General features: G+C 38.2%; 1 protein-coding gene across 10 annotated transcripts in view; it reads left to right on the top strand.

Moving 5' to 3' along the window:
• The window catches only part of GOLPH3L (golgi phosphoprotein 3 like), a 71689-nt gene extending 44645 nt beyond the window's left edge, over positions 1–27044 (top strand). For 7 of the 10 annotated variants that reach the window (XM_073234593.1, XM_073234592.1, XM_073234591.1 and 4 more), the window contains 3 exons: positions 2418–2549; positions 3734–3848; positions 23917–27044. In XM_073234593.1, coding sequence (XP_073090694.1) covers positions 2418–2549; positions 3734–3848; positions 23917–24344 — 675 coding nt within the window. In that variant the 3' untranslated portion in view covers positions 24345–27044. Of the gene's footprint in view, positions 1–2417; positions 2550–3733; positions 3849–4930; positions 5013–23916 lie in introns of those variants that run through there. The other 3 variants (XM_073234596.1, XM_073234597.1, XR_012130357.1) reach the window with 3 other exon arrangements.
• The last annotated feature ends 238 nt before the right edge of the window (positions 27045–27282 follow it).

The raw sequence follows: 27282 nt of genomic DNA, 5'->3' as shown, positions 1-27282 counted from the left end.
GGGCTTTAATCTCTTTAACGAGCTGAACATGTTCACGCTTTTGTTGTAGTATCTCTTTAAGCGAAGAGACTTCTTTAATTAGAGAAAGTTTCGCTTGCCTGATGGGGTCAATGGAAGGAGAGAGGCTGTGGAATACTTCTAGAGTAGGATTTTGAGGTATGGGGGCGCTTTTTGGAAAAGTGGGATTATACAGAGGGGGTTTATAACCTATGTAGGAGGTATTAAAAAAGGGTGGCGCCATAGGGCGCCAGGGGTCTTTTTCAGCCTGGCAAGGGATGGTCTGTTTTTCTAGGGGCTCTTCATTTTGCGATCTGAAGGACGTAAGTGTAGGATAAATATTTGGAATTTTAGGGGAATCAGCTATGTCCTGGGTATCAATTTTATCATGGGTATTTGGAGATTCTGTGTCTGGTTGAAATTCAGGGGATTTGTTAGTAGGAATTATGGGTTCGTCAGGAATATCTACGGCTACTGAAGGACAGGCAGAGGGCGGTCGGGAGTCCTCTCTGAGAGCTTTTTCTCCTGTTTTGATTATAGTTTTAATGTCGGGATCTTGTGAATGAACCTCAAGGACGTCATGAATAAGGTTCCAATATGAAAATGCTGAGACAGGAACTTTTTCAGGGCCAAAGGCCCGATAAAAATCTTGAAGGGCATCACCAACTCTTTTCCACTGTTTGTGATCAATAGTGCCCTCTAGGGGAAACCAGGGACAAGTCTCATGGATAAAAGTAAAAAAATACCTAAGGTCTTTTCTTTTAACCCTAATTCCTCGTGTCCTGAGGGACTCCTTGAGTCCAGTAAGGAAGACCTCATGGGAGTTCAGAGAGTTGCCCATCACTATGGCCGCAACCCTTGCACTGTATAAATTTGATTCTTTCCTCCAATTTAGCGGCAATTACATCAATGTCCTGAAACACTGGAGCCACTCTCGTCAGCTCAGACGAGCCCTTGTTTCGTAGGACAGTCGGCAGGTACAATCCGCCTGCTCGGACCCTCTAGGGCAGGGACTCTGGAGTCGGAGTCCCCTGGGTATGCCTTCGAGGTGAACGACCGTTAGCCCAAAGTAAACACAAGGTTTTCAGAGAGGAACAACCAGTGAACAAAACAAGGAATAAATCGCGGTAGCAAACTGGAGGGAAGTGATAAGATCAAATGGACTGCTGAACACCCAAGAGGTTGTTTGGAATCTTGCTTGGGGGATTCGTCTACTCACCTCTCAAGGATCTGTATTACGGACGGGTGAGCCGCAGTGATCCTTCTCCATGCAGAGTCGACATCAGGTCAATACCCGTGCGGTGACTCAAATGAATGCCTGGCCAGGGCTTCCGAGCAGACGTTTCAGCAGGAGTCCCGGGGTGCCCCACGTTGGGCGCCAGTTGTCCCGGCCCGCAGGACGAACGTGGAGTGTAACCGGAGACGCCTGCAGAAATGAAACAAGCAAGGGACACAAAGAACAACCAGCAAGACAGGGTGTCTGATCAAGCTGGCGCAGTTTATTTGCAGCAGGCTTAATTTATACCGATCAGCAAGGAAGGGGAGGGTCGGAAGATGATTGGACACCAGGTGGTGCTAGCAGGAATGTGTACAAGGGTGATTGGGTCTCGGTGGGCACTGGCGGGAATAGCAAACCTGGAAAAGAAGCAGGAAATCCGCCATCTTGTGGGTGTGGGCCCTTTTGGTCTCCGGCATGTTTTATACATTTTTTAATTGAAGTATAGTTAATAGACAATATTATGTTGGTTTCAAGTATAGGACACAGTGATTCAACAGTTACATACATTATTAAATCCTCACCTTAATAGGCAGTTACTATCTGTCAACATAGAAAGATGTTACAGAACCATTGATTATATTCTCCATATTACATTCCATCCCCGTGGCCAACTTATATCATGACTGAGATTTTTATACCCCTTTATCCATTACACCCACCCACTCCAATCCCTCCCCCATGATAACCACCAGTCATTTCTCAGTGTCTGTGAGTCTGTTGCTGTTTTGTTCATTTTGTTTTGTTTTAAACTTCCACATATAAGTGAAATCATAACATGTTTGCCTTTCTCTACCCAGGTTTATACATTTTTCTACTTATTTGTATCCCAGTCTGAAATTAAGAGTGTAAAGGAAACAATTTCAAGGAAGCCAAAAATTCTTCCTCAAAATTAAAATTTGACATGCTGATTATTAACTAACAGCTAAACCATAGAAATTCATGAAGAACTTGAAGTCAGACATAAAATCATAATTTGGGGGTTTAGGTTAAGGGAATTAAAGAGGTTCTATTCTGTTACTTTATGCTTTGAGTTCATGTAATGTGACATGAAATAAATCACAACAAAATAGGACATTCTTAGCGTGCTTGCTGCAAGTCTGTATCCCTTTCAGAAAATTCTTTCTCTTTTTCCATTTTCTAGGGTTACACATCTTTCTGGAATGACTGTATATCATCTGGCCTGCGAGGGGGCATCCTGATAGAGCTGGCCATGCGGGGTCGAATTTATCTAGAACCCCCCACCATGCGTAAGAAGCAACTACTAGACAGAAAGGTATAGCATCCTCTGAACATCCTCTCAGCTTACGAAAAGGCAGATGCCAACAGTCCTTTCAGAGGGATAGGAAGCTTTGAGTGGTGAGACAACATAAGTATCACTGACTCAGCTGTCCCATTATCTGAGACGTTTAATTATTCAGTAACACAGAATAATCCAAGTATCCATAGGCTAAAGAACTATAAGAAGTTTATGGTTTAGTCTTCCTTTTTAAACAGAAAAAGCACATTTAGGATGCTTTTGATTATTTCTGCCTCTGTATCTATTGCTGTAACATTATGAAATAGAGTTTTATACAGAAGGAGGTGAACACTTGGGTCAGGTGCATACTTTGCTTAACTGGTTATCCTGGTTTCTCTCCTTCCATTTATTACAAGTCTTCTCCAGCATATGAGCTATATGCCTCTCTCCATTTTCTTACTTATTTTTTACACTCACAACTTCCCTGTCATACTCAGCACTCTACTGAAACTACATTCTTAGGTACCATTAGCTTCTTCAATCTTCAGTTTATTTTTCTCTTTTAACTTGTATGTGGTGTTTGACACTTCTGACTACCTCTTACTTGAAACCTTCATTCTTGGCCTTTGTTCTAACATATTCTCTTGCTTCTCTGGATGTACCCTATTTCCTTTACTTCTCCATTCCTTAACATCTAAGTTTCAGTTTGTATCCTTGTGCATAGCTTTCTATACTTTTGGAGATTATCATTTACCTTAGCAGTTTCATCTATCACCATCATGATATTAGCTCCCAAACCCCAGGCTTGTCTTCTTTTCCCACCCCAGGAACATATTTAACTACTAGCTAGACATTTAAGCCTGGCTGTCCCATATCATTAAAACCAAACTTACCAACTTTTCCCCCAAACTGGCTTCCTTTCCTAATTTTACTTTCCTGACTACCTTTACTAGTTGTTTCACAAGTTGATTTTCCAGACCAAAAAATTTATTATTGAATCTTTTTTGCATTATCATTTATATCCAGTTTGTCAAGAGGGTCCCCTTCAAATGTTATTTTTGTCTCCCCACTATCACCAAATACTAGGACAGGGAACAGTATATTATGCTGCTTTGCATTTCCTACAGCACTTACCCAGTAATGCATATGTGGTATATTGACATTTTTTAATTTGAATAAAATCAATGGACCAGGGCCCCTTGTTTTTCCTTTCCTGAAAGGTGCTGCTCAAGTCAGACGGCCCGACAGGTGACGCTTTGCTGGATGAAACTCTCAGACACATCAAAGCAACTGAACCCACAGAAACTGTCCAGACGTGGATAGAACTACTCACTGGTAAAGTGCCCAAAATGATTTTTAAAATCCCACTATTGGTCATCTTTATCCCACTTTTTTTTTTTTTTTAAGAGATCAAGGCAGAGGCTTTTATGTAGAGATAAAGTGAGAGGACAGAGCTCCTGGGGGGCAAGAGAGCCCCTCATCCCACTTTTAAGTTCAGAGAAAGTCCAGAAATTCAAGGTGCTGGGTAAGATATATATGGCTCACTGTTTAACCATACTTACAAGGGCCAGAAAAGGTATAGTTAGTCAATACATAAAGGTTTCCAAAGCTTCACCTTACTCTCTTCCCACCCCATAAGCTCTTTAACAGTACTTTTCACAAGAAAATTTTTTAATGTCTTTACTGATACATAATTCACACACCATAAAATTAGCCCATTTAAAATGTACAATTAAATGGATTTTAGTATATTCACACAATTGCACAACCATCATCGCAATGTATGTTTAGAGCATTTTCATCACCCCAAAAATAAACCCCATACTCATTAGTGGTTTTTACCACATTACCCCCAACCCTCCTGCCCAGCTCAAGGCAACCACTAATCCATGTTCTGTCTCTATAGATTTGCTTATTCTGGATGTTTCATATCAATGGAATCATACAATTTATGGTTTTTTGTGACTAGTGGCTTAAGATTAATATTTTCAAGGTTCATTCATGTTTTAGTATGTATCAGTACTTCTTTCCTTCTTTTTTAAGAACAAGTTCAAAAACTTTAATATGAGTACCTAGATATATGGCATAAAATTTTAGGAGAATCTTACACAGGACATTTTGAGGTCACAGCTAGTGTCACCCTCTAGAAAAATTTTTTAATTGAAATTTTTATTGTGATATTTTAGATTTCCCATGCAATTATAAGAAATAATACAGAGATCCACTTCTATGCTTTGCCCAGAATCCTCCACTGGTAACATTTTACAAAACTATACTAGAATGTGACAACCGGGATACTGTCAGTGATACAATCTGCCAATCTTATTAGAATTTCCCCAGTTTTAACTTGACTCCTTTTTATTGCCAAATAATATGTCATTGTATGGATTTACCACATTCATTTATCCATTCATCAGTTGATGGACATTGGGGTTATTTCACTTTTTGGATATGATGAATAATGCTGCTGTGAACATTCATGGACAAATCTTTGTGTGGGTATGTTTTAATTTCTTTTGCTTAATAGTTGACTTTTTTTATTGTGGTAAAATATGCCTAACTTAATATTTATTATTTTAACTATTCAAAAGTGTATAATTCAGTGACATCAAATACATTTACAGTGTTGTGTGACTATCAACTCTTCTATAACCAATGCTTCCTCCTCATCCTAAACATCCCTCTTCTCCCCTCATTCCCTCAACCTTTCTTCTACTCTGTATCTCTGTGAATTTGCCTACACCAAGTAACTCATGTAAGTGGAATCATACAATATTTGTCCTTCTATGTCTGACTCATTTCACTAAGCGAAATGTTTTCAAGGTCCATTCATGATATAACATATATCAAGATTTCATTCCATTCCTTTTTATGGCTGAATAATATTCCATTGTATGTATATACCACATTTTGTTCCTTTCATCTATTGATTCATTTTTAGGTTGTTACCGCCTTTTGGCTGCTGTGGATAATACTGCTATGAACATTGGTATACAAATATCTGTTCAAGTTTCTGCTTTCTGTTCTCTTACCTAGGAATAGAATAGCTGCGTCATACTATAGTTCTGTGTTTTAAGAAACTACCAAACTGTTCTCCACAGACACTGCACCCTTTTACATTCTCACCAGCCATGCATAAGCATTTCACATCCTCATCAACACTTGTTATTTTCTGTATTTTCTTGTGTTTTGTGTTTAATTATAGCCATCCTGGTAGTTGTGAAGTGAAATCTCATTGTGGTTTTGATTTGTATTTACCTAATGACTAATGATGCTGAACATCTTTTCACAAGTTTATTGGCACTTGTATTTCTTCATTCAAGTCCCTTGCCTCTTTCTGAATTATATTCTGTTGTTGTTGATTTTTAGAAATTTTTTTATATTCTAGATATTAATGTGTTATATATGATTTGCAGATATTTTCTCCTATTCTGTAGGTTGTCTTTTCACTTTCTTGATGGTAATCCTTGATGCATAAAAGTTCTTAATTTTGATGGAATCCAATTTATCTATTTTTACTTTTGTTGCCTGCATTTTTTATGTCACATCCATGAAAAAAATTGACCTTTCCCTATTGAATGGTCCTGACGGCCTTGTTGAAAATCAGTTGACCATATATGTGAGGATTTATTTCTTTATAAGGCTCTCTATTCTGTTGCATTGATTTATATGTATCTTCTTAGGTCAGTACCATCCTGTCTAACCTGCTATAGTTTTGTAGTTAGTTTGAAATTGAGGAGTGTGAGTCCTGTAACTGTATTTCTTCTTAAGATTGTTTTAGCTGTTTTGGGTCCCGTGGAATTCCATATGAATTTGAAGATCAGCTTTTCCATTTCTGTGGAAAAGGCTATTGGATTTTGATAGAAATTGTGTTGAAACTGTAGATCTCTTCGAGTGGTATTGACATCTTAACAATATATTAAGTCCTCCTGTCCATTAAATTGGGATGTCTTTCCATTATTTTGGTCACCTTTAATTTCTTTCAGCAGTGTTTTATGTTTTCTCAGCATATAAATCTTTCATGTACTTTGTTAAACTTAGTCCTAAGTATTCAATTCTTTTAGATGCTATTTAAATGGAATTACTTTTATAATTTCCTTTTCAGACTGTATAGAAATAACTGATTCTACAATGTTGATATGGTACCTGCAACTTAGCTGAATTTGTTTATTAGCTCTGGTAGCTTTTTTGTGTCTTCTTTGAGATTTCCTATTTATAGGATCATGTCATCTGCAAATATGATAGTTTTAGCTTTTCCTTTCCAATTTGGATGTCTTTAATTTTTGCCTTTTCTTCTCTAAAAGTTCTGCCTAGAACTTCCAGTACATTATTGAGTAGCAGTGAGGAAAGAAGGCATTCTTATGTTTTTTCTTTGAGGGAAAGCTCTCAGTCTTTTACCATTGAGTACAATATTAGCTGTGGATTTTTCAAAAATACCCTTTATCATGTTGAAGAATTTTCTCTTTATTCCTTGTTTTCAGAGAGTTTTTTTCATGAAAGGGTGTTCATTTTTGTCAAATGTGTTTTCTGAGTCAAGTGAGATAATAATTTGTTTTCCTCCTTCTATTAATGTTATGTATTACATTGTTAGACTTTTTTTTTAATTGAGATATAATTGACATGCATTAACACTAGTTTCAGGTATACAATGTATTGATTTGGTATTTGCATATATTGTAAAATGATCACCACAGTCAACATCCATCACTATACATACTTACTATTTTATTATCTTGTGATGAGAATTTATTAAGATCTACTCTCAGCAACTTTCAAATATACAATACAGTGCAATCAACTATAGTAACCCTGTTCTACATTACATCCCCAGGACATACTTATTATAACCACCAATTAGTATCTTTTGTAAGTTAGTATCTTTTGACCACCCCATCTCTGACAACCACCAATCTTTCTCTGTATCTGTGATTTGGGGGTTTTTTTGTTTTTTATCTTCAGAGTCAATATATAAGTGAGATTATATGGTATGTGTCTTTGTCTGACTTATTTGACTTAGCCTCATGGTTCTCCATATTATCTCAAATGGAAAGATTTCCTTCTTTTAATGACTGAAAATATTCCATTATGTATATATGCCACATTGTCTTTATCCATTTCTCCATCAGTAGACAGTTAGTTTACTTCCATATCTTAGATGGAATTGTAAATAATGCTACAGTGAACATCAGGATGCATGTATCTATTCAAGTTAATATTTTGATTTCCTTTAAATAAATACCCAGAAGTTGGAATTGCTGGATCATATGATAGTTCTATTTTTAATTTTGTTTTTTGGTATCATTAATCTACAATTACGTGAGGAACATTATGTTTACTAGACACCCCCTTTCACCAAGTCCCCTCCACAAACCCCATTATAGTCACTGTCTATCAGCATAGTAAGATGATACAGAGTCACTACTTGTCTTCTCTGAGTTGCACAGCCCTCCCCTTGCCTCCCTCCACATTTTACCTGCTAATCTTAATGGCCCCTTTCTTACCCACTCCCCCCTTATCCCTCACTTCCCACCCATCCTCCCCAGTCCCTTTCCCTTTGATAACTGTTAGTCCATTCTTGGATTCTGTGAGTCTGCTGCTGTTTTGTTCCTTCAGTTTTTCTTTGTTCTTATACTCCACATCTGAGTGAAATCATTTGGTACTTGTCATTCTCTGCCTGGCTTATTTCACTGAGCATAATACCCTCTAGCTCCATCCATGTTGCTGCAAATGGTAGGATTTGTTTTCTTCTTATGGCTGAATAATATTCCATTGTGTATATGTACCACATCTTCTTTATCCATTTCATCTACTGATGGACACTTAGGTTGCTTTCATTTCTTGGTTATTGTAAATAGTGCTGTGATAAACAAAAGGGTGCATCTGTCTTTTTCAAACTGGGCTGCTTCATTCTTAGGTTAAATTCCTAGAAGTGGACTTCCTGGGTCAAATGGTATTTCTATTTTGAGCTTTTTGAGGAACCTCCAATCTGCTTTCCACAATGGTTGAACTAATTTACATTCCCACCAGCAGTGTAGGAGGGTTCCCCTTTCTCCACAACCTCTCCAACATTTGTTGTTGTTTGTCTTTTGGATGGTGGCGATCCTTACTGGTGTGAGGTGATATCTCATTGTAGTTTTAATTTGCATTTCTCTGATGACTAGCAATGTGGAGCATCTTTTCATGTGTCTATTGCCCATCTGAATTTCTTCTTTGGAGAACTGTCTGTTCAGCTCCTCTGTCCGTTTATTAATTGGATTATTTGCTCTTTGTTTGTTGAGGTGTGTGAGCTCTTTATATATTTTGGATGTCAACCCATTATCGTATCTGTCATTTATGACTATATTCTCCCACACTGTAAGATGCCTTTTTGTTCTATTGATGGTGTCCTTTACTGTACAGAAGTTTTTCGACTTGATATAGTCCCACTTAATTCATTTTTGCTTTTGTTTCCCTTGCCTGGGGAGATATGTTCATGAAGATATCGATCATGTTTATGTCCAAGAGATTTTTGCCTATGTTTTTTTCTAAAAGTTTTATGGTTTCATGATTACATTCAGGTCTTTGATCCATTTCGAATTTATTTTTGTGTATGCGGTTAGACAATGATCCAGGTTCATTCTCTTACATGTAGCTGTCCAGTTTTGCCAGCACCATCTGTTGAAGAGGCTGTCATTTCCCCCATTGTATGTCCATGGCTTCTTTATCATATATAAATTGGCCATATATGTTTAGGTTAATGTCTGGAGTCTCTATTCTGTTCCACTGGTCTGTGGGTCTGTTCTTATGCCAGTACCAAATTGTCTTGATTACTATGGCTTTGTAGTAGAGCTTGAAGTTGGGGAGCAAGATCCCCCCCTACTTTATTCTTCCTTCTCAGAATTGCTTTGGATATTCGGAGTCTTTGGTGGTTCCATATGAATTTTTGAACTATTTTTTCCAGTTCATTGAAGAATGCTATTGGTAATTTGATAGGGATTGAATTGAATGTATAGATTGTTTTAGGCAGGATGGCCATTTTGACAATATTAATTCTTCCTAGCGAAGAGCATGGGATGAGTTTCCATTTGCTAGTGTCCTCTTTATCTTAAGAGTGTCTTGTAGTTTTCAGGATATAGGTCTTTCACTTCCTTGTTTAGGTTTATTCCTAGGTATTTTATTCTTTTTGATGCCATTGTGAATGGAATTGTTTTCCTGATTTCTCTTTCTGCTAGTTCATTGTTAATGTATAGGAAAGCAACAGATTTCTGTCTATTAATTTTGTATCCTACAACTTTGCTGAATTCAGATATTAGTTCTAGTAGTTTTGGAGTGGAGTCTTTAGGGTTTTTTATGTACAATATCATGTCATCTGCAAATAGTGACAGTTTGACTTCTTCTTTACCAATCTGGATTCCTTGTATTTCTTTGTTTTGTCTAATTGCCATAGCTATGACCTCCAGTACTATTGTAAATAACAGTAGGGAGAGTGGGCATCCCTGTCTTGTTCCCAATCTCAGAGGAAAGGCTTTCAGCTTCTTGCTGTTCAGTATGATGTTGGCTGTGGGTTTATAATATATGGCCTTTATTGTGTTGAAGTACTTGCCCTCTTTACCCATTTTGTTGAGAGTTTTTGTCATGAATGGATGTTGAATTTTGTCAAATGCTTTTTCAGTGACTATGAAGATGATCATGTGGTTTTTGTCCTTCTTTTTGTTGATGTGGTGTATGATGTTGATGGATTTTCGAATGTTGTACCATCCTTGCATCCCTGGGATGAATCCTACTTGATTATGGTGTATGATCGTCTTGATGTATTTTTGAATTCAGTTTGATAATATTTTGTTGAATATTTTTGTATCTATGTTCATCAGGGATATTGGTCTGTAATTTTCTTTTTTGGTGGAATCTTTGCCTGATTTTGGTATTAGGGTGATGCTGGCTTCATAGAATGAGTTTGGGAGTATTCACTCCTCTTCTACTTTTTGGAAAACTTTAAGGAGAATGCGTATTATGTCTTCTCTGTATGTCTGATAAAATTCCGAGGTAAATCTGTTTGGCCTGGGGGTTTTGCTCTTGGGTAGTTTTTTGATTAGTGCTTCAATTTCGTTGCTGGTAATTTTTCTGTTTAGATTTCTGTTTCTTTCTTGGTCAGTCTTGGAAGGTTGTATTTTTCTAGGAAGTTGTCCATTTCTTCTAGGTTTTCCAGCTTGTTAGTGTAAGATAAATTCTAGCCAAAATAAGCAGGCAAAGAGAGGCAACAAAGGACCAGGTAGTTTATTTTATTGCAAATTCCCGGGTGATGTTCCACGGTCTGGCTATCACAGGCCAGGGAAGTCACACCTGGTCAGGGAGGTGGGGACTTATAAGGGATTAGGAGGGGGAGGAGTAGCAAGCTATCTTAAGGGGCGTGGAGAAGAACGATTGGCTAAAGGTGATATAATAGACAACTAGAAACTTTTTTCCTTCCAAGAGGGAGGAGGCTGACATCCAGGTCTTAGTTGGCACATCAGAAGGATGGAATTCAGGAAGAGCTGTCCCCTTTCCATATAAGGCACGGACCTTGGGGTCTGGTCTGTTCTCCCCCTATGGCATCTCTCTGTTCTGTTTGCATGTCCTTGTTTTTCCTTCCTCCAGCCTAACATTCCAGCGTTTTGGTCTTAATGGGCGATGACTCGATCTGGCTACTTCCAGCTAACAAGGGGCATCGTGGGGATTTGAGGCTGGTATTAGGCTGAAGGAGGGGGTTCAGTGAGAAGAGGTGCATAACACTGAAGTAACATCTGGTTGGTTGCGACCGAGGTCATTTGGGTTAGCTGCTGTTGGAGGAACTTGAGGACATAGGGGTCAACTAAGAGTATACTACAAACTGTTGTTAAGGGGCTCAGTAGGGGCATTCGCTAGGCTATTATGGGGAGACTGGAATTCTGGATCGAGTTTACATCTCAATGACTAGTATTAAGATTTAGTATAGATAAGACTGCATTATTGAAACAATACTTTTCTCTAAAATCACCTTCATTTTTATGAGAAGTAGCCAGATCAAGAAAATAATTAACACGTGGCTCTATTATTTGCATAAGTGCAGCAAGAAGAGCAATTGATTACATAGGCTCTTTTCAATGTGCTTTGCTGGAACTTATTGTAAGGAATTTCAGATTGAACTTTTAAAGGCTTCTTGAGGCCTGATAGCCAAGCCATACTTGCCATCAGGTTTTGCCTGCAGTACCTGTAGATTTGGGTGAATTCCTCTCTTCTCTAGGTCTCCAAGACATCCTGAGGTTCCTGCACCTGCCAGGAAGTGACCTTCTTTACTCATCTGGTAAGGCTGCTAGGAACCCTGTAAGCAAGGTACCAGGCCAGTTCTTCTAAGGGGATTTGTTGGCTTTATAAAGTCAACCTTAGTTCCTTAAAGCTGTTCATATCTGAGTTTATGCATGTGTCTCTCAGGTATGACATTCCAGTTAAAGCCTTGGTAGTATAACCTGTGTTTTTAATTGGTCCTCTTACAAGGAAAGCAGGTTCTTATTGAACTTATGCAAATAAACATACTGCCATGAAATATAAAAATAGTAACTGAAAGTTTTTAAATTCTGAAGGGATCAGGTAGAGAGAAAGATAAGTTTCAATTCTGCTTATAAAGATTAGTCATTTAATAAACTTATCAACTTAAGAGAAAAAGCTTAAAACACTTTATCAGCAACATTTGAAACAAAAAGCTACAAAATCATCTTCCTTAGTTTACTTAATCTTATGTAACCAATACCTGTTCTGCCAAAATCTGGTTCTTTACTAGTTTAGGATTAATAAAACAGTGGCTGTAAATGACAAAAGACTTACAAATGACAGTGGTTGAAGATCTAATGAGAGTTTACTGTAAGACAGTTGTCATAAGGAAATTTGGGTATTTCTGTAACACACAACATTCAGTAACAAAGTTTAGCATCATTTTTTTTGACAGTGCTTTTTAGGTAAATATATATCAGATAAATAAGCCAAATTAGCTAAATATTTTCTCTAATAAGAAAAAGTTCCTCTGACATGTTCCAGGGGCCCTCTGGAAAATATCAGAGTTAACTAGAGGTAAAAGTACCTTTTTGAATTTGATTTTGGGAAGTTGTCAGAAGAAAGTTTCTTTGGCATTTGCTTAAATAGGATTATAGGTTACTATGAAGCAATACTTATCCATTTAACTAGAATGACAACAAAGTACTTCAAAGGCAAATAAAGAGGGTTACACAATTGTTAGCAAAGTTTAGCTTTTAGTCTTTTTAATATTAAGATCTCATTTTCTTAAATACTCCAACAACTCACTGAGACTTTAAACATGAGAAACTGCTTTGATTAAACAATTAGAGAACTCATTGCAATCTTTCAATATTAAGAGCAGACTAACAGGTAAGAAAACTTTATCTTTTTTAACTGAAAACAAAATTCTAATTTTGCTGTGTACTTGATACCAAGACTTATTTGCTTTAATTTTATATAGCATGACCATATTAAATTCTTCTACAAACTTCCTGTAACTTTCTTTTTATACTTAGAGTTCTCTCTCTAAATAAACAGCTGTACTTTACAACAAAGTTACTTTCTTTTATCAAGACACATTCTTTAGTATGCAGAAATGTTTTCCTTATTACCTTAAGTAGTTTTAATTAGAACTTAAAACTATTAGGTACCTTAACTTTTAGTGAACACTGAGAGGCAGGCTATTGTAAACTGTTACACTAGCATTGTTTGGATTGACAAATTTAAGAACATTTTATAATTTCTGTTAACTATGAGCTTTACAACACAATCTCCCACTAAGCACAAAGTATATCTTTTAACTTAGCAAAATTTTAAGGTTTTAGGTTACCGCAAAGATTTCTAGGCTGTAGATAGGTATACACACTGTAACACACAATTAAAAAGGTGTTCACTTGCCACACTTATTTAGTTCACTCATTCATAACAACTATGCTAGATTATTTACAAGACCTTTACTGAATATTAGACAAAGCTAAGCCTTTAAGCATTTTATTCTTGAAAGATTTAGCAGATAACATCAATTTAAATGACTTCAGGTAAACCTAGGCAGCTGATAACTACAAGGGCATGCCCGCCTCAGCCAAACTCAAATTAGCATTAATGCTTAACATTTTTAATCAGATTTTCTGGAAGTTTTAGAATGCCCAATTTTCACAAGCACTTGTTTTTAAATCAATTTTTATTAATACCATCCAGAGGTAGGAAAATATTTTTCATTTACACACCTAGACACACAAACATACAAACTGAGACACAATGACTACAGTCAGCAACACTCTCTACACAAAAACATATACACAGACAGACAAACCGATATAAAGACTTGAGTCACTGTTATCCAATTGCCTTCCCTCTCTGCAGCTTTCTGTCTGTGGCTTCTGGAACCAGAGGGCGGGAGGAGTGTGTTCTGGTTGGGGAAGAGGGCAGTGAAGGAGGAAGGAGAGGGGGAGGGGTAGTGCAGCCACCGGAAGAGGAGAGCAGGACAACAACGTGGTTGAGAATGTTGGACTTTAAGATGGTGGCGACACGTGTGAAGACAAAGGACTTAAAGATGGTGGTGGAGAGAGGGGTAGGGGATTGCAAGCTCAGGAAGGCGGGCAACTGAGGTCTTCTGGTGGATCTGAAAAGGAAGAAGGACTGGGCAGAGTAAGAGGCTGACAATCTTTAACTGGAGATCAGGCCAGGAGAACCTGAGTCATTGAACACTTAACATAAAGGTCTGGACCGGAGTGTGAAGTCCAAAAAGCCTGCACATATGGGATTTCATTCTACTCTCCATTCCAGTAGCAATAATTAGTCAAGTTGGTGAGGAGGCCAAAATTGAAAGTTCCCTCAGGGGGCCAGTGAGATTGATTGCCCAAGGGATCCTGAGGCCCAGCCTCAGAGCAAAGAAAAACTAGCTTCCGTTTGCGAACTTCCCGGGACAAACATAGAGTAGCCAAATTAGAAATGAGACACCATAGCAGGGTCTGAGCTTCCACTTTTGAGGGCTGGTTCCCCATGTCTGTGCCACATCCCAACTAATCCCGCTGAGAGGAGCGCCCAGCATCCTAAGCATGCCAAGTCAGGGGAGACGTCCTGGGAGCCTGGGTGAGGGACATCTCCCACACCTCAGGGCTAGGGGCGAGCCAGATGCCCACAGACGTCCTGGGTCCTGGAGTAGGAACATCTCCTGTACTGCAGGGCCAGGGGTGGGCTGGATGCCCACAGAGGGTGGGCTGGATGCCCAAGGGGCCAGATGCCCCCATCTGGACGTATGTACGATTTCTAATGGACCAGATGAAACAGAGTTAGAAAGGGAAGCAGACCAGGGAAACTGAGGGACTCACTGGAAAATAGTTCATGCAGCGGAGAGCAGGCTGAGGTCCCAGGTGGGAAAGGAGGGGGTGGGGCCACCGGTGGCCGGTTGGGACCCCACGCTCCTTCCTGGGTTTCGGCACCAAATGTAAGATAAATTCTAGCTGAAATAAGCAGGTGAAGAGAGGCAACAAAGGTCCAGGTAATTTATTTGAACTCAAATTCCCGGGTGATGTTCCACGGTCTGGCTATCACAGGCCGGGGAAGTCACACCTGGTCAGGGAGGTGGGGGCTTATAAGGGATTAGGAGGGGGAGGAGTAGGCAAGCTATCTTAGGGGGCATGGAGACATATGATTGGCTAAAGGTGACATAATAGACAACCAGAAACTTTTTTCCTTCCAAGAAGGAGGAGGCTGACATCCGGGTCTTAGTTGACACATCAGAAGGATGGAATTCAGGAAGAGCTGTCCCCTTTCCATATAAGGCACAGACCTTGGGGTCTGGTCTGTTCTTCCCCTATGGCATCTCTCTGTTCTGTTTGCATGTCCTTGTTTTTCCTTCCTCCAGCCTACCAGTTAGCATATAGGTTTTCATGGTATTCTCTAATAGTTCTTTGTATTTCTGTGGGGTCTGTCGTAATTTTTCCTTTCTCATTTCTGATTCTGTTGATGTGTGTTGATTCTCTTTTTCTCTTAATATGTCTGGCTAGGGGCTTATCTATTTTGTTTATTTTCTCAAAGAACCAGCTCTTGGTTTCATTGATTTTTTTCTATTGTTTTATTCTTCTCAATTTTATTTATTTACTCTCTGTTCTTTACTATGTCCCTCCTCCTGCTGACTTTAGGCCTTATTTGTTCTTCTTTTCCCAATTTCGATAATTGTGACTTTAGACTATTTATTTGGAATTGTTCTTCCTTCTTTAAATATGCCTGGATTGCTATATATTTTCCTCTTAGAACTGCCTTCACTGCATCCCACAGAAAGTGGGGCTTTGTGTTGTTATCATTTGTCTGCATATATTGCCTGATCTCTATTTTAATTTGGTCGTTGATCCATTGATTATTTAGGAGCATGTTGTTAATCCTCCATGTGTTTGTGAGCTTTTTTGCTTACTTTATACAATTTATTTCTAGTTTTATACTTTTGTGATCTGAGAAGTTGGTTGGTACAATTTCAATGTTTTTGAATTTACTGAGGCTCTTTTTGTGGCATAGTATGTGGTCTATTCTGGAAAATGTTCCAGTTGCACTTGAGAAGAATGTATATCCTGCTGCTTTTGAGTGTAGAGTTCTGTAGATGTCTGTTAGGTCCATCTGTTCTAGTGTGATGTTCAGTGCCTCTTTGTCTTTATTTTCTGTCTGGTTGATCTGTCCTTTGGAGTGAGTGGTGTGTTGAAGTCTCCCAAAATGAATGCATTGCATTCTATTTCCTCCTTTAATTCTGTTAGTATTTGTTTCACATATGTTGGTGCTCCTGTATTGGTTGCATAGATATTTATAATGGTTATATCCTCTTGTTGGACTGACCCCTTTATCATTATGTAATGTCCTTCTTTATCTCTTGTTACTTTCTTTATTTTGAAGTCTATTTTGTCTGATACTAGTACTGCAACTCCTGCTTTTTTCTCCCTCTTGTTTGCATGAAATATCTTTTTCCATCCCTTGACTTTTAGTCTGCGTATATCTTTGGGTTTGAGGTGCATCTCTTGTAAGCAGCATATAGATGGGTCTTGCTTTTTTATCTATTCTATTACTCTGTGTCTTTTGATTGGTGCATTCAGTCCATTTATATTTACGGTGATTATTGAAAGATATGTACTTATTACCATTGCAGACTTTAGATTTGTGGTTACCAAACGTTGAAGGTTAGCTTCTTTACTATCTAACTGTCTAACTTAACTCACTTATTAAGCTATTATAAGCACAGTCTGATGATTCTTTATTTCTCTCCCTTATTCCTCCTCCTCCATTCTTTACATGTTAGGTGTTTTATTCTGTGCTCTTTTGTGTTTCCTTTGAGTGCTTTTGTGAGTAGTTGATTTTATTTTTTGCCTTTAGTTAGTATTTAGTTGGTCTGCTTTCTTTGTTGTGATTTCATTTTCTCTGGTGACATCTATTTAGCCTTAGGACTGCTTCCATCTAGAGCAGTCCCTCTAAAATACCCTGTAGAGGTGGCTTGTGGGAGGCAAATTCCCTTAACTTTTGCTTGTCTAGTAATTATTTAATCCCTCCTTCATATTTAAATGATAATCGTGCTGGATACAGTATCCTTGGTTCAAAGCCCTTCTGTTTCATTGCATTAAATATATCATGCCATTCTCTTCTGGCCTGTAAGGTTTCTGTTGAGAAGTCTGATGATAGCCTGATCGGTTTTCTTTTGTAGGTGACCTTTTTTCTCCCTCTGGCTGCCCTTAATACTCTGTCCTTGTCCTTGATCTTTGCCATTTTAATTATTGTATGTCTTGCTATTGTCCTCCTTGGGTCCCTTATGTTGGGAGTTCTGTGGGCTTACATGGTCTGAGAGACTATTTCCTCCCCCAGTTTGGGGAAATTTTCAGCAATTATTTCTTCAAATACACTTTCTATCCCTTTTTCTCTCTCTTCTCCTTCTGGTACCCCTATAATGCAGATATTGTTCCTTTTGGATTGATAATACAGCTCTGTTAATATTCTTTCATTCCTGGAGATCCTTTCATCTCTCTCTGCCTCAACTTCCCTGTATTCCTGTTCTCTGATTTCTATTCCATTAATGGCCTCTTGCACCTCATCCAGTCTGCTCTTAAGTCCTTTCAGAGATTGTTTTATTTCTGTATTTTCCCAACTTTGTCTGTTAGCTCTTGCATATTTCTCTGCAGCTCCATCAGCATGGTTATGACCTTTATTTTGAATTCTTTTTCAGGAAGATTGGTTAAATCTATCATCCCAGGCTCTTTCTCGGGGGTTGTCTGATTTTGGTCTGGATCAAATTCTTCTGCCTTTTCATGGCGACAGAGGTAGTTGTGGGCAGTTGGCGCATGTGTCAGCTGGGAGAACAAAGTCCCTTCCTGCTTGCTGCTCACCTTCCTCTCCTGCGAGAACAGTGACCCCTAGTGGCTTGTGCTGGGCAGCTCCATGCCAACAGGGCCTCTGATTCTGGCCCAGGCAACTGCTGTGGGCATGGCCACTCTCAGGCTACTCCCATGCTATGGCGGGGCCATGCCAGAGAGGGAATGGATGGGAGGCTGTTTATTGCCATGAGGCGCCTCAGACCTGCACTGCCTCCCAGAGAGTTAGAGCACCCAGAGTTCCCTGGGATTCCCAGCTGCTGAGCTGAGTGTGCTGGGATGCTGCCATCCAGCTGTGAGACCCCTGTCCCTTTAAGACTTTCAAAAAGCACTCACTTTTCTTTTGTCCCTGGGGCACCAGTTGTGGGAACCTGCTCGCAGATTTAACTGTTCCGTTTCCCTAATATCCAGCACACCACACACTGTGTCTGCGCTCCTGGTGTGGATGACTAGGGCTGGGTATTTAGCAGTCCTGGGCTCCCACTCCCTCCCTGCTCTGACTCCTCTCCTCCCGCTGGTGAGCTGGGGTGGGGAGCACTTGGGTCCCGCTGGGCTGGGGCTTGTATCTTATCCTCTTTGTGAGGTGCTGAGTTCTCGCAGATGTAGATGTAACCTGGCTGTTGTACTGTATCTTCTGGTCTCTTTTAGGAATAGTTGTATTTTCAAAACTATATATGGTTTTGGGAGATTTCCACTGCCCTACTCATGCCACCATCTTGGCTCCTCCTATTTTTAATTTTTTGAGGAACCTCCATACTGTTTTTCATAGTATCTGCACCAGTTTACATACCTACCAACAATTCACAAGGGTTTCCTTTTCTCCACATCCTCTCCAGCACTTGTTATTTCTTGTCTTTTTGATAATAACCATTCTCACAGATGTGAGATGAAATCTCATTGTGGTTTTTCATTTGCATTTCCCTCATTATTAGTGCATTTGAGCAGTTTTTCATGTACCTTTTTGGCCCTCTATATGTCTTTGGAAAAACATCTATTCAGATCCTTTGCCTGTTTGATTTTCTTAAGTTACATTCCTAGGATAAGTTTCACTTGACCATGGTGAGTAATCCCTTTAATATGCTATTGGATTCAGTTTGCTAATATTTTATTAAGAATTTTTGCATCTATAGTCATAAAGGTTATCAGTCTATAATTTGATCTAAAATGAGTCTCTTGTAGACAGCATATAGTTGGGTCATGTTTTTTAACCCATTTTTCCAGTCTTTGTCTTGGGATTGAATAGCTTAACCCACTTATTTTATAACTGTAAGTTTGTATTTTTTTATTTATTTATTTTTTATGTAGCTTGTCCCAACTGACCTGAGCTAGTGAGGAAACATACACATTTTTTAATTAAGATATTATTGATATACACTCTTATGAATATTTCACATGAAAACAACATGGTTACTACAATCACCCATATTATTGAGTCCCTCCATACCCCATTGTAGTCACTGTCCACCAGTGTAGTAAGATGTCACAGAGTCACTACTTGTCTTCTCTGTGCTACCATCTTCCCCATGACCACCCCCACATACACCATGTGTACTAATCATAATACTCCTCAATCCCCTTCTCCACAACCCCCACCTGCCCTCCCCAACCCCTCCCCTTTGGTAACCACTAGTCCCTTCTTGGAGTCTGTGAGTCTGCTGCTGTTTTGTTCCTTCAGCTTTGCTTCATTGTTATACTCCACAAATGAGGGAAATCATTTGGTACTTTTCTTTCTCTGCCTGGCTTATTTCACTGAGCATAATACCCTCCAGCTCCATCAATGTTGTTGCAAATGGTAGGATTTGTTTGTTTCTTACGGCTGAATAGTATTCCATTGTGTATGTGTACCACATCTTCTTTATCCATTCATCTACTAATGGACACTTAGGTTGCTTCCATATCTTGGCTATTATAAACAGTGCTGCCATAAACATAGCATTGCATATGTCTTTTTGAATCTGAGAACTTCTATTCTTTGGGTAAATTCCTAGGAGTGGAATTCCTGGGTCAAATGGTATTTAGATTTTTAGTTTTTGAGAAACCTCCATATTGCTTTCCACATGGTTGAACTAGTTTACATTCCCACCAGCAGTGTAGGAGGATCCCCCCTTCTCCACATCCTCACTAGCATTTGTTGTTCTCAGTCATTTGGGTGGTGGCAATCCTAACTGGTGTGAGGTGATATCTCATTGTAGTTTTAATTTGCATTTTCCTGATAATTAGTGATGTGGAGCATCTTTTCATGTGCCTGTTGGCCATCTGAATTTCTTCTTTGGAGAAGTGTGTGTTCAGATCCTCTGCCCATTTTTTAATAGGGTTATTTGCTTTTTAGGTGTTGAGGCATGTGAGTTCTTTATATATTTTAGATGTTAACTCCTTGTTGGATATGTCATTTACACGTATATTCTCCCATACTGTAGGATACCTTTTTGTTCTGCTGATGGTGTCCTTTGCTGTACAGAAGGTTTGTAGCTTCATGTAGTTCCATGTGTTCATTATAACTGTAAGTTTGTATCTTTTGAACCACTTAAATTTAAAGTGATTACTGATAAGGAGACACATATTTCTGCCATTTTGTTCTTTTCTTTCTAAATGTCCTGTAGCTTTTTGGTCCCTCTTTTTCTGCATTACTTTGTCTTTTATGTTCAGGTGATTTTTTTGGAGTGAAACATTTTGATTCTCATTTTCTTTTGTGTATATTCCATAGACATTTCACATCCTAAGGTTATAACAACCTGATTTGAATTTATACCAGCTTAACCTCAATAACATACAAAAATTCTGCCCTTATGGAACTGTGATCCACTCTTTGTTTTGATGTCACAGATTATATCTTTATACATTGTGTGCCCAATACATAGATTAATAATTGTTTTAAATGTACTTATCCTTAAAAGCATATAGAAAATAAAACCTAAAATTACAATAATACTGGCTTTTATACTTGTCCTTATGTTAGTTTTGTTCTTCATACTGCTTCTTCATACATACTGTTCTTCATACATACTTCTTCATACTGCTTCAAGTTACTGTCTACATTGTCTTCATTTTCAACCTGCAGGACTCCTCTTTAGCATTTCTGGTTATGCAAATGTAGTGGTAACAAGCTTCCTCAGTTTTTGTTTATCTGGGAAAGTCTTAATTTATCCTTCATTTTTGGACAGTTTTTCTGGATATAGAATTCTCAGTTGACTGGTTTTTGTCCTTTCATCTCTTTGAATATATTAGCCCACTGCCTTCTGGCCTCCAAGTTTTATGAGAAATCTGAGGATAATCTTATTGAAGATACCTTGTATGTGACAACTCACTTCTTTCTTCCTTTTTTCAAGATTCTTATCTTTGGCTTTTGATAGTTTGATTATAATGTGTCTCAGTATGGGTGCTTTATTCAACACTGAATTTGTTAAACTTGGATTTGCAGGTTTACTCCTTCATCATATTTGGAAAGTTTTCAGCCATTATTTCTGCAGATGCCCTTCTGCCCCTTTCTCTCCTTCTGGGATTCCCACAATACAAATACTGGTCTGTTTGAAGGTATCCCTGGGGTCCCGTGGGCTCTATTCACTTTTTTCCCATTTGTTTTCTTTCTGTTCCCCAGACTATTTAATTCTAATTGTCCTATCTTCATTGTTGCTAATTCATTCTTCTGCCCTCTTAAATCTGCTTATGAACCTGGATAGTGTATTTTTCATTTCATTTATTGTGTTTAAGCTCCAGACTTTCTTTTTGGTGTCTCATATTTTCAACTCTATTAATTTTATTTGGTTCACACATCATTTTACTGTCTTTGCCCATGTCATCTTTTAGTTCTTCGAGCATCTTTAAGACAGTTGTTTTCAAGTTTTTGCCTAGAAATCTGACATCTCTGCTTTGTCCATATGTCCATTTCTTTTGTTCCTTTGAATAGGCCATTCTGTCCTATTTGTGCAATTTGTGATATTTTTTTGTTGCTGTTGAAAACAGAACATTTGAAACTTATAATATAGTAACTCTGGAAATCACATTCTCCCTAGTTCCCAGGGTTTGCTCTTTTTTTATTTTTTGTAGAGTGTCTCTGTGCCATGGCTCAGACTGAGGTGAAAACTTCACACCCAGGTCTTTCCTGAAGTTACATTTTTCCTGGCTTTCTAATATACAATATATATATATATATGATGGCTTTTGAATGACAAAACGAACACAGACACAACACTTATACTTTAAATCTTCTGTAAGCTTCTTCAGCTGCCACCCTCTCCCTAAATGTCAGCCATCAGAATCTGCAACTCATAATCAAAACATAGATCCCAATATTTCAAGGACAAAGTCTCTGTTGCCCAGCCTAACTCCAACAAGCCACACCAAAATCACAGGATGCTATCCTCACAGCTGCCTGTGGAGTTGGGGGCTGGCTGACAAGGAACTACTGCATTGAATTCTGAAACTGACCAATATTAATCACAGTTTACCAGTCAAAACTTGCCCTGGAATCCACAAGCATTCAAATGGACTCAAGTCCCAAAAATAGTTATTAAGATAAAGTCTGCTAGTAGCCAAGATACAGAAGCTACCTAAGTGTCCATCAGTGATGAATGGATAAAGAAGATGTGGTACATATACACAATGGAATACTACTCAGCCAGAGGAAAGAAACAAATCCTACCATTTGCAACAACATGGATGGAGCTGGAGGACATTATGCTCAGTGAAATAAGCCAGGCAGAGAAAGACAAATGCCAAATGATTTCCCTCATTTGTGGAGTATAACAATGAAGCAAAACTTAAGGAACAAAATAGCAGCAGACTCAGAGACTCCAAGAAGGGACTAGTGGTTACCAAAGGGGAGGGGTGTGGGAGGGCAGGTGGGGAGGGAGGGAGAAGAGGATTGAAGGGGATTGTGTTTAGTACACATGGTGTGGGGGATCATGGGGAGAACAGTGTGGCACAGAGAAGGCACATAGTGGATCTGTGGCATCTTGCTGCACTGATGGACAGTGACTGCAATGGGGTATGGGTGGGGACTTGATAATATGAGTAAATGTGGTAACCACATTGTTTTTTCATATGAAACCTTCAGAAGAGTGTATATCAATCATACCTTAATAAAAAAAATTTTTTTAAATAGCCACAGCAAAAAATAAATAAATAAAAAGATAAAGTCTGCTAATACAGATGTCTAGATGGAGAGATGGATTTGTGGTGCTTCCTATTCAGCCATGACCCCTGATGTCATACATCAAGAATTAACATTTTAAAGAAATTTGTCATCTATATCTAGTTTGTCATTGGGGCTCACTCAAATGTTATTTTTGTCTTCCCACTATTACCTCATACTAAATTTTAAACTTCTTGAAAACAGGGATAAGGAACTGTTGTTCAAAGTAGCTATACCATTTTACATTCCCACCACCAATGTGTAAGAGTTTCAGTTCCTTATAACGCTTGATTCTCTTTTCAATTTTACTTTAGTAATGTTACTATATAATAGTATCTCATTGTGATTTTTATTTGCATTTCCCTAATGACTAATGATATAGAACTTATCATCTTTTTATGTGCTTATTTGTATATCTTTAAAGAATTGCCTATACACACCTTTACCCATTTTTTAATTTACCTTTATTGAATTATAGTTTTTTATATATTCTAAATACAAACTTCTCATCAGATACATTATTTACAAAATTTTCTTCCATTCTGTGAGTTTTTTCACTTTTTTGATAGTGTCCCTTGAAGTATGCAAGTTTTCAATTTTGATACATTCCAATTTTCTCTCTTTTTTTGCTTGTGTTTTTGGTGTAATATCCAAGAAACTATGGGCTAACCCACCATAATAAAGACTTATTCCTGTATTTTCTTCTGAGAGTTGGATTTAATTCCACTGTGGTTGGATAACACACTTTGCATATTTTCAAGTCTTTGTTTTATGACCTAGCTGATGGTCTATCCTGGAGAATGTTCCATGTGTGCACTTGAGAACAACATGTATTCTGCTGTTACAGGGTAAAATGTTCTGTAGATGTTTTGTTAAGTCTAGTTGATTTATAGCGTTGTTCAAGTCTTCTGTTTCTTTTCCCCAGGTGAGACCTGGAACCCCTTCAAATTACAGTACCAGCTGAGAAATGTAAGAGAGCGAATTGCAAAGAACCTAGTAGAGAAGGGTATTCTAACCACTGAGAAGCAGAATTTCCTCCTATTTGACATGACTACGCATCCAGTGACCAATACAACAGAAAAACAGCGACTAGTGAAAAAACTTCAAGATAGTGTCCTAGAGAGGTGGGTAAATGACCCTCAGCGTATGGACAAGCGAATATTAGCACTCCTGGTGTTAGCGCACTCCTCAGATGTGCTGGAGAATGTCTTCTCCTCTCTGACAGATGATAAGTATGATATGGCAATGAATCGAGCCAAGGACCTCATAGAACTGGACCCTGAAGTAGAGGGGACAAAGCACATTGCCACAGAGATGATCTGGGCTGTGCTGGCAGCCTTCAATAAATCCTAAAGTCAGCAAGTGGGTTCCTCCTTGTTCCCTTGCTGGCTTGATGACTGTGAAAGATACCATCACTGAGATTTTTGTGATGAGAGATTTTTTTCCTTCTTTATGTTTTTTCCTTCTCTTGAATGAGACTTGTGATCTGGGGAGAGCAACTTCAGGGCTTCTCCATAGACTTTGACCATAATAAGCAGACTTTGTTTCTCCCTATACTTACACTCCAGAGGTGAATAAACTTCTCCATAGACTTTGACCATAATAAGCAGACTTTGTTTCTCCCTATACTTACACTCCAGAGGTGAATAAACTGGGTGAACTCACACACACCCTATAAACACTTTCTCTCATTTCTTGGTTTACTTCCATCCCATGTGCTTATGGATAATTAGGAATAGTTAAGTGGAATTTGGAGTTCTCCAGCTATTGGATATGAATGAGATACACAACAAAACATTTATTACTTTCTTTATAGTTTGTTTTTTCTATCTTAAGTACATGTTTTCACAATCTTTGTCAGGCTCTGCTCAGTAGTGTAGCTTATTGAAATAACTGTCTCTTTGAAAAAAGGAGCAAGAGAAACAAAATTAATTTTTTGAGCAGATGGTCTCTGGAATTTTATGTCCTGCTAATGATTTTCTCATCTTTCCTTTTCTAACCTAATAAAAATATTCCAGATATAATCAACCTGGTTCTTAGACTCCTAGAACCAGAAACGTATTCTATAGTTTCTCTCAGCATTATCCTGTTCCTTCATTCATTAGGACAAAAGTCTAAGTTTTAAAAAAAATCTCTCTCAACTACATCCTTCTCACAATCAGCATGGCAATTTATAAAGGGAAAGAAGTGGCATGAGAATTTCCACCCCTTAGCGCATAACTGTCTGGTTCCTCCAAATTGTATGTCTCTGCTGTGATTGAATTGAGGGAGTTAGAGATTTCAATTGCTGAATAGCAGCTGAGTCCAGACAGTGTATGTAAATTCCAGATCTTCTTGTTCCCTGTTTTTGGCTTCCTATATAAAATTGGTACATTCTATGTTTAAGGGTTCTAGAAGTAGTTTTGTCCATATTGAAACCACAGATACTCTCCTATCATTGGTCTTGTTTCAACACAACTATCTCTTTCTAGCCGAATCTCTAAAATGTTTTTCAGTTCAGTAGTAAGTGTAAAAAGAAGCTTGTTAAGAAAAATCCTATTTAGAGGGGCAATTTAGTGTCAAAAGCATGATGATACAAAGTCCAGTATTTGGAAATATAAAAAGGACAGGCACCAAGTTGTGCTAATTTCAAGCATTTTTTATGCTGATATTTTTAATGGATCTTGCCTCTGGACCATTACAGAGAAAGAGGCTGTCAGAAGTTTAATAAAGATGACCCAGCCCTGATATCAAATATTCCTGATCAGAAGTAATTAAATGAGTGATTAATAACTTTCACCTCTTCCCCCAAACCTTAGGTCTAGCCCTACAAAATTCCCCTACTCTTTTTTTTTTTTCATTATTGATTACAGGTATCACTGAGGTGACAAGAAATATAAATTTTAACATGAAATAAGTTCTGAATGTGAGACTCAGTAGAACTTCAGTCTGGCTTTCTAAAAGTACAAAAACCAGTCCATGTGTTGTCTCTATGTGAATTAATTTTCCTTTCCAGTTGAACAATTCAGCATGAATTTAAACCAGGTTTTCCTGTTGGAAGTTGCAGCTAGGTTGGGGGTTTGGTTGAGTTCTTTCTTGCAATTATTGGTCAGTGTTTATTTTTATATTATATCTCAATAAAATGAGGATGTCTTCAGTTTGGGTCCACATCATGTTCACCATAAAATACTTTCTTATTTAATGCATACGGCCTTTACATTTCTATATACTAAAGATCAATTGTTGGCTCTCTGGTCTCTTTGTGAAGTTTTACAACTTCAGCTATGTATTTTAACTGGAAATAATAACTTTTTTTCCATACAAGGCCAGTAACAGTACCCGTTTTCACTAGGATACCAGCCTCAGTTTCATCCTGTATAGAAAATTAGGGATACACAAATATAACTGTAACATATAAAGGCTGTGGGGCAGGGCACATCAAGGCTACTCTGAACATCAGCTAATATTATAAAGTCTGAATAGCCTCTCCATCTCAATCAAAATAAGTTACCCAATTTTGCCATTATTACCATGAAGAGAGTAAGTATGACCTGTCCTATTAATATCTACTTGCAGGTGAAACCTAAATTTATCTCAGAGCTGAAAGTCTTAAGTTCCAAACATAGGTAACATAACTGACTCTAAGAGAGTTAATAACATGTGAAAAGATCATTGTGCTTGTGATTAGCTTAATCGTCCCTTCTTTATAATGTCTACAACACAAGGGTCAATAAGAAAGGTGGTTACTAGGATTGTTCATACTTCCCTATTATTTTTCTTTCAGACAAAGCATTGTTCCCATAAGTCATGCTTTATACAATCTTTCTCAAAATGTGGTCGAAAGACTACTGTACCAAAATAACCTGAGGAGGAGAGGTACCTTGCTAAAATATAGGTTCCTAGTAAATCAGTCTCTGGGGTTGGGGGCTTAGGAAGCTGCATTTTAAAAGCAGTCTCCACTGTTTCATAGATTAGGTAACAAACATGATCTTCCACATAATATTCAGACTGCTGGCTACTACTTTGTAAACATTTTTTTTCCCACTTGCTGTGGATTAAAGGAAATAACTTGTATCTCTTGGAGTGTTTAATTACTTTGCTACCTTTTTTCCTCTTTCTGTTATGGTCTGAGTTTGCTTTCTACCTGAAAGGTGCATTTCAAATATGCTGTTACCCATCCCTGACTGGAGGTGTCTTTGGGATGGGAGTACCCAGGAGGTGCATGGGTCCACAGCATGTGAATCGTGGTTAGAGTCAGAGGTGACTGCCAGTACTGCTTGACCTATGGGTAAGCCTAATCACTAACCCCTTT

Source organism: Manis javanica, chromosome 4 (genome assembly GCF_040802235.1).
Source record: "Manis javanica isolate MJ-LG chromosome 4, MJ_LKY, whole genome shotgun sequence".
NCBI lineage: Eukaryota > Metazoa > Chordata > Mammalia > Pholidota > Manidae > Manis > Manis javanica.
Note: the sequence above shows the minus strand (reverse complement) of the source record. Positions and strands in the feature narration are given on the sequence as shown.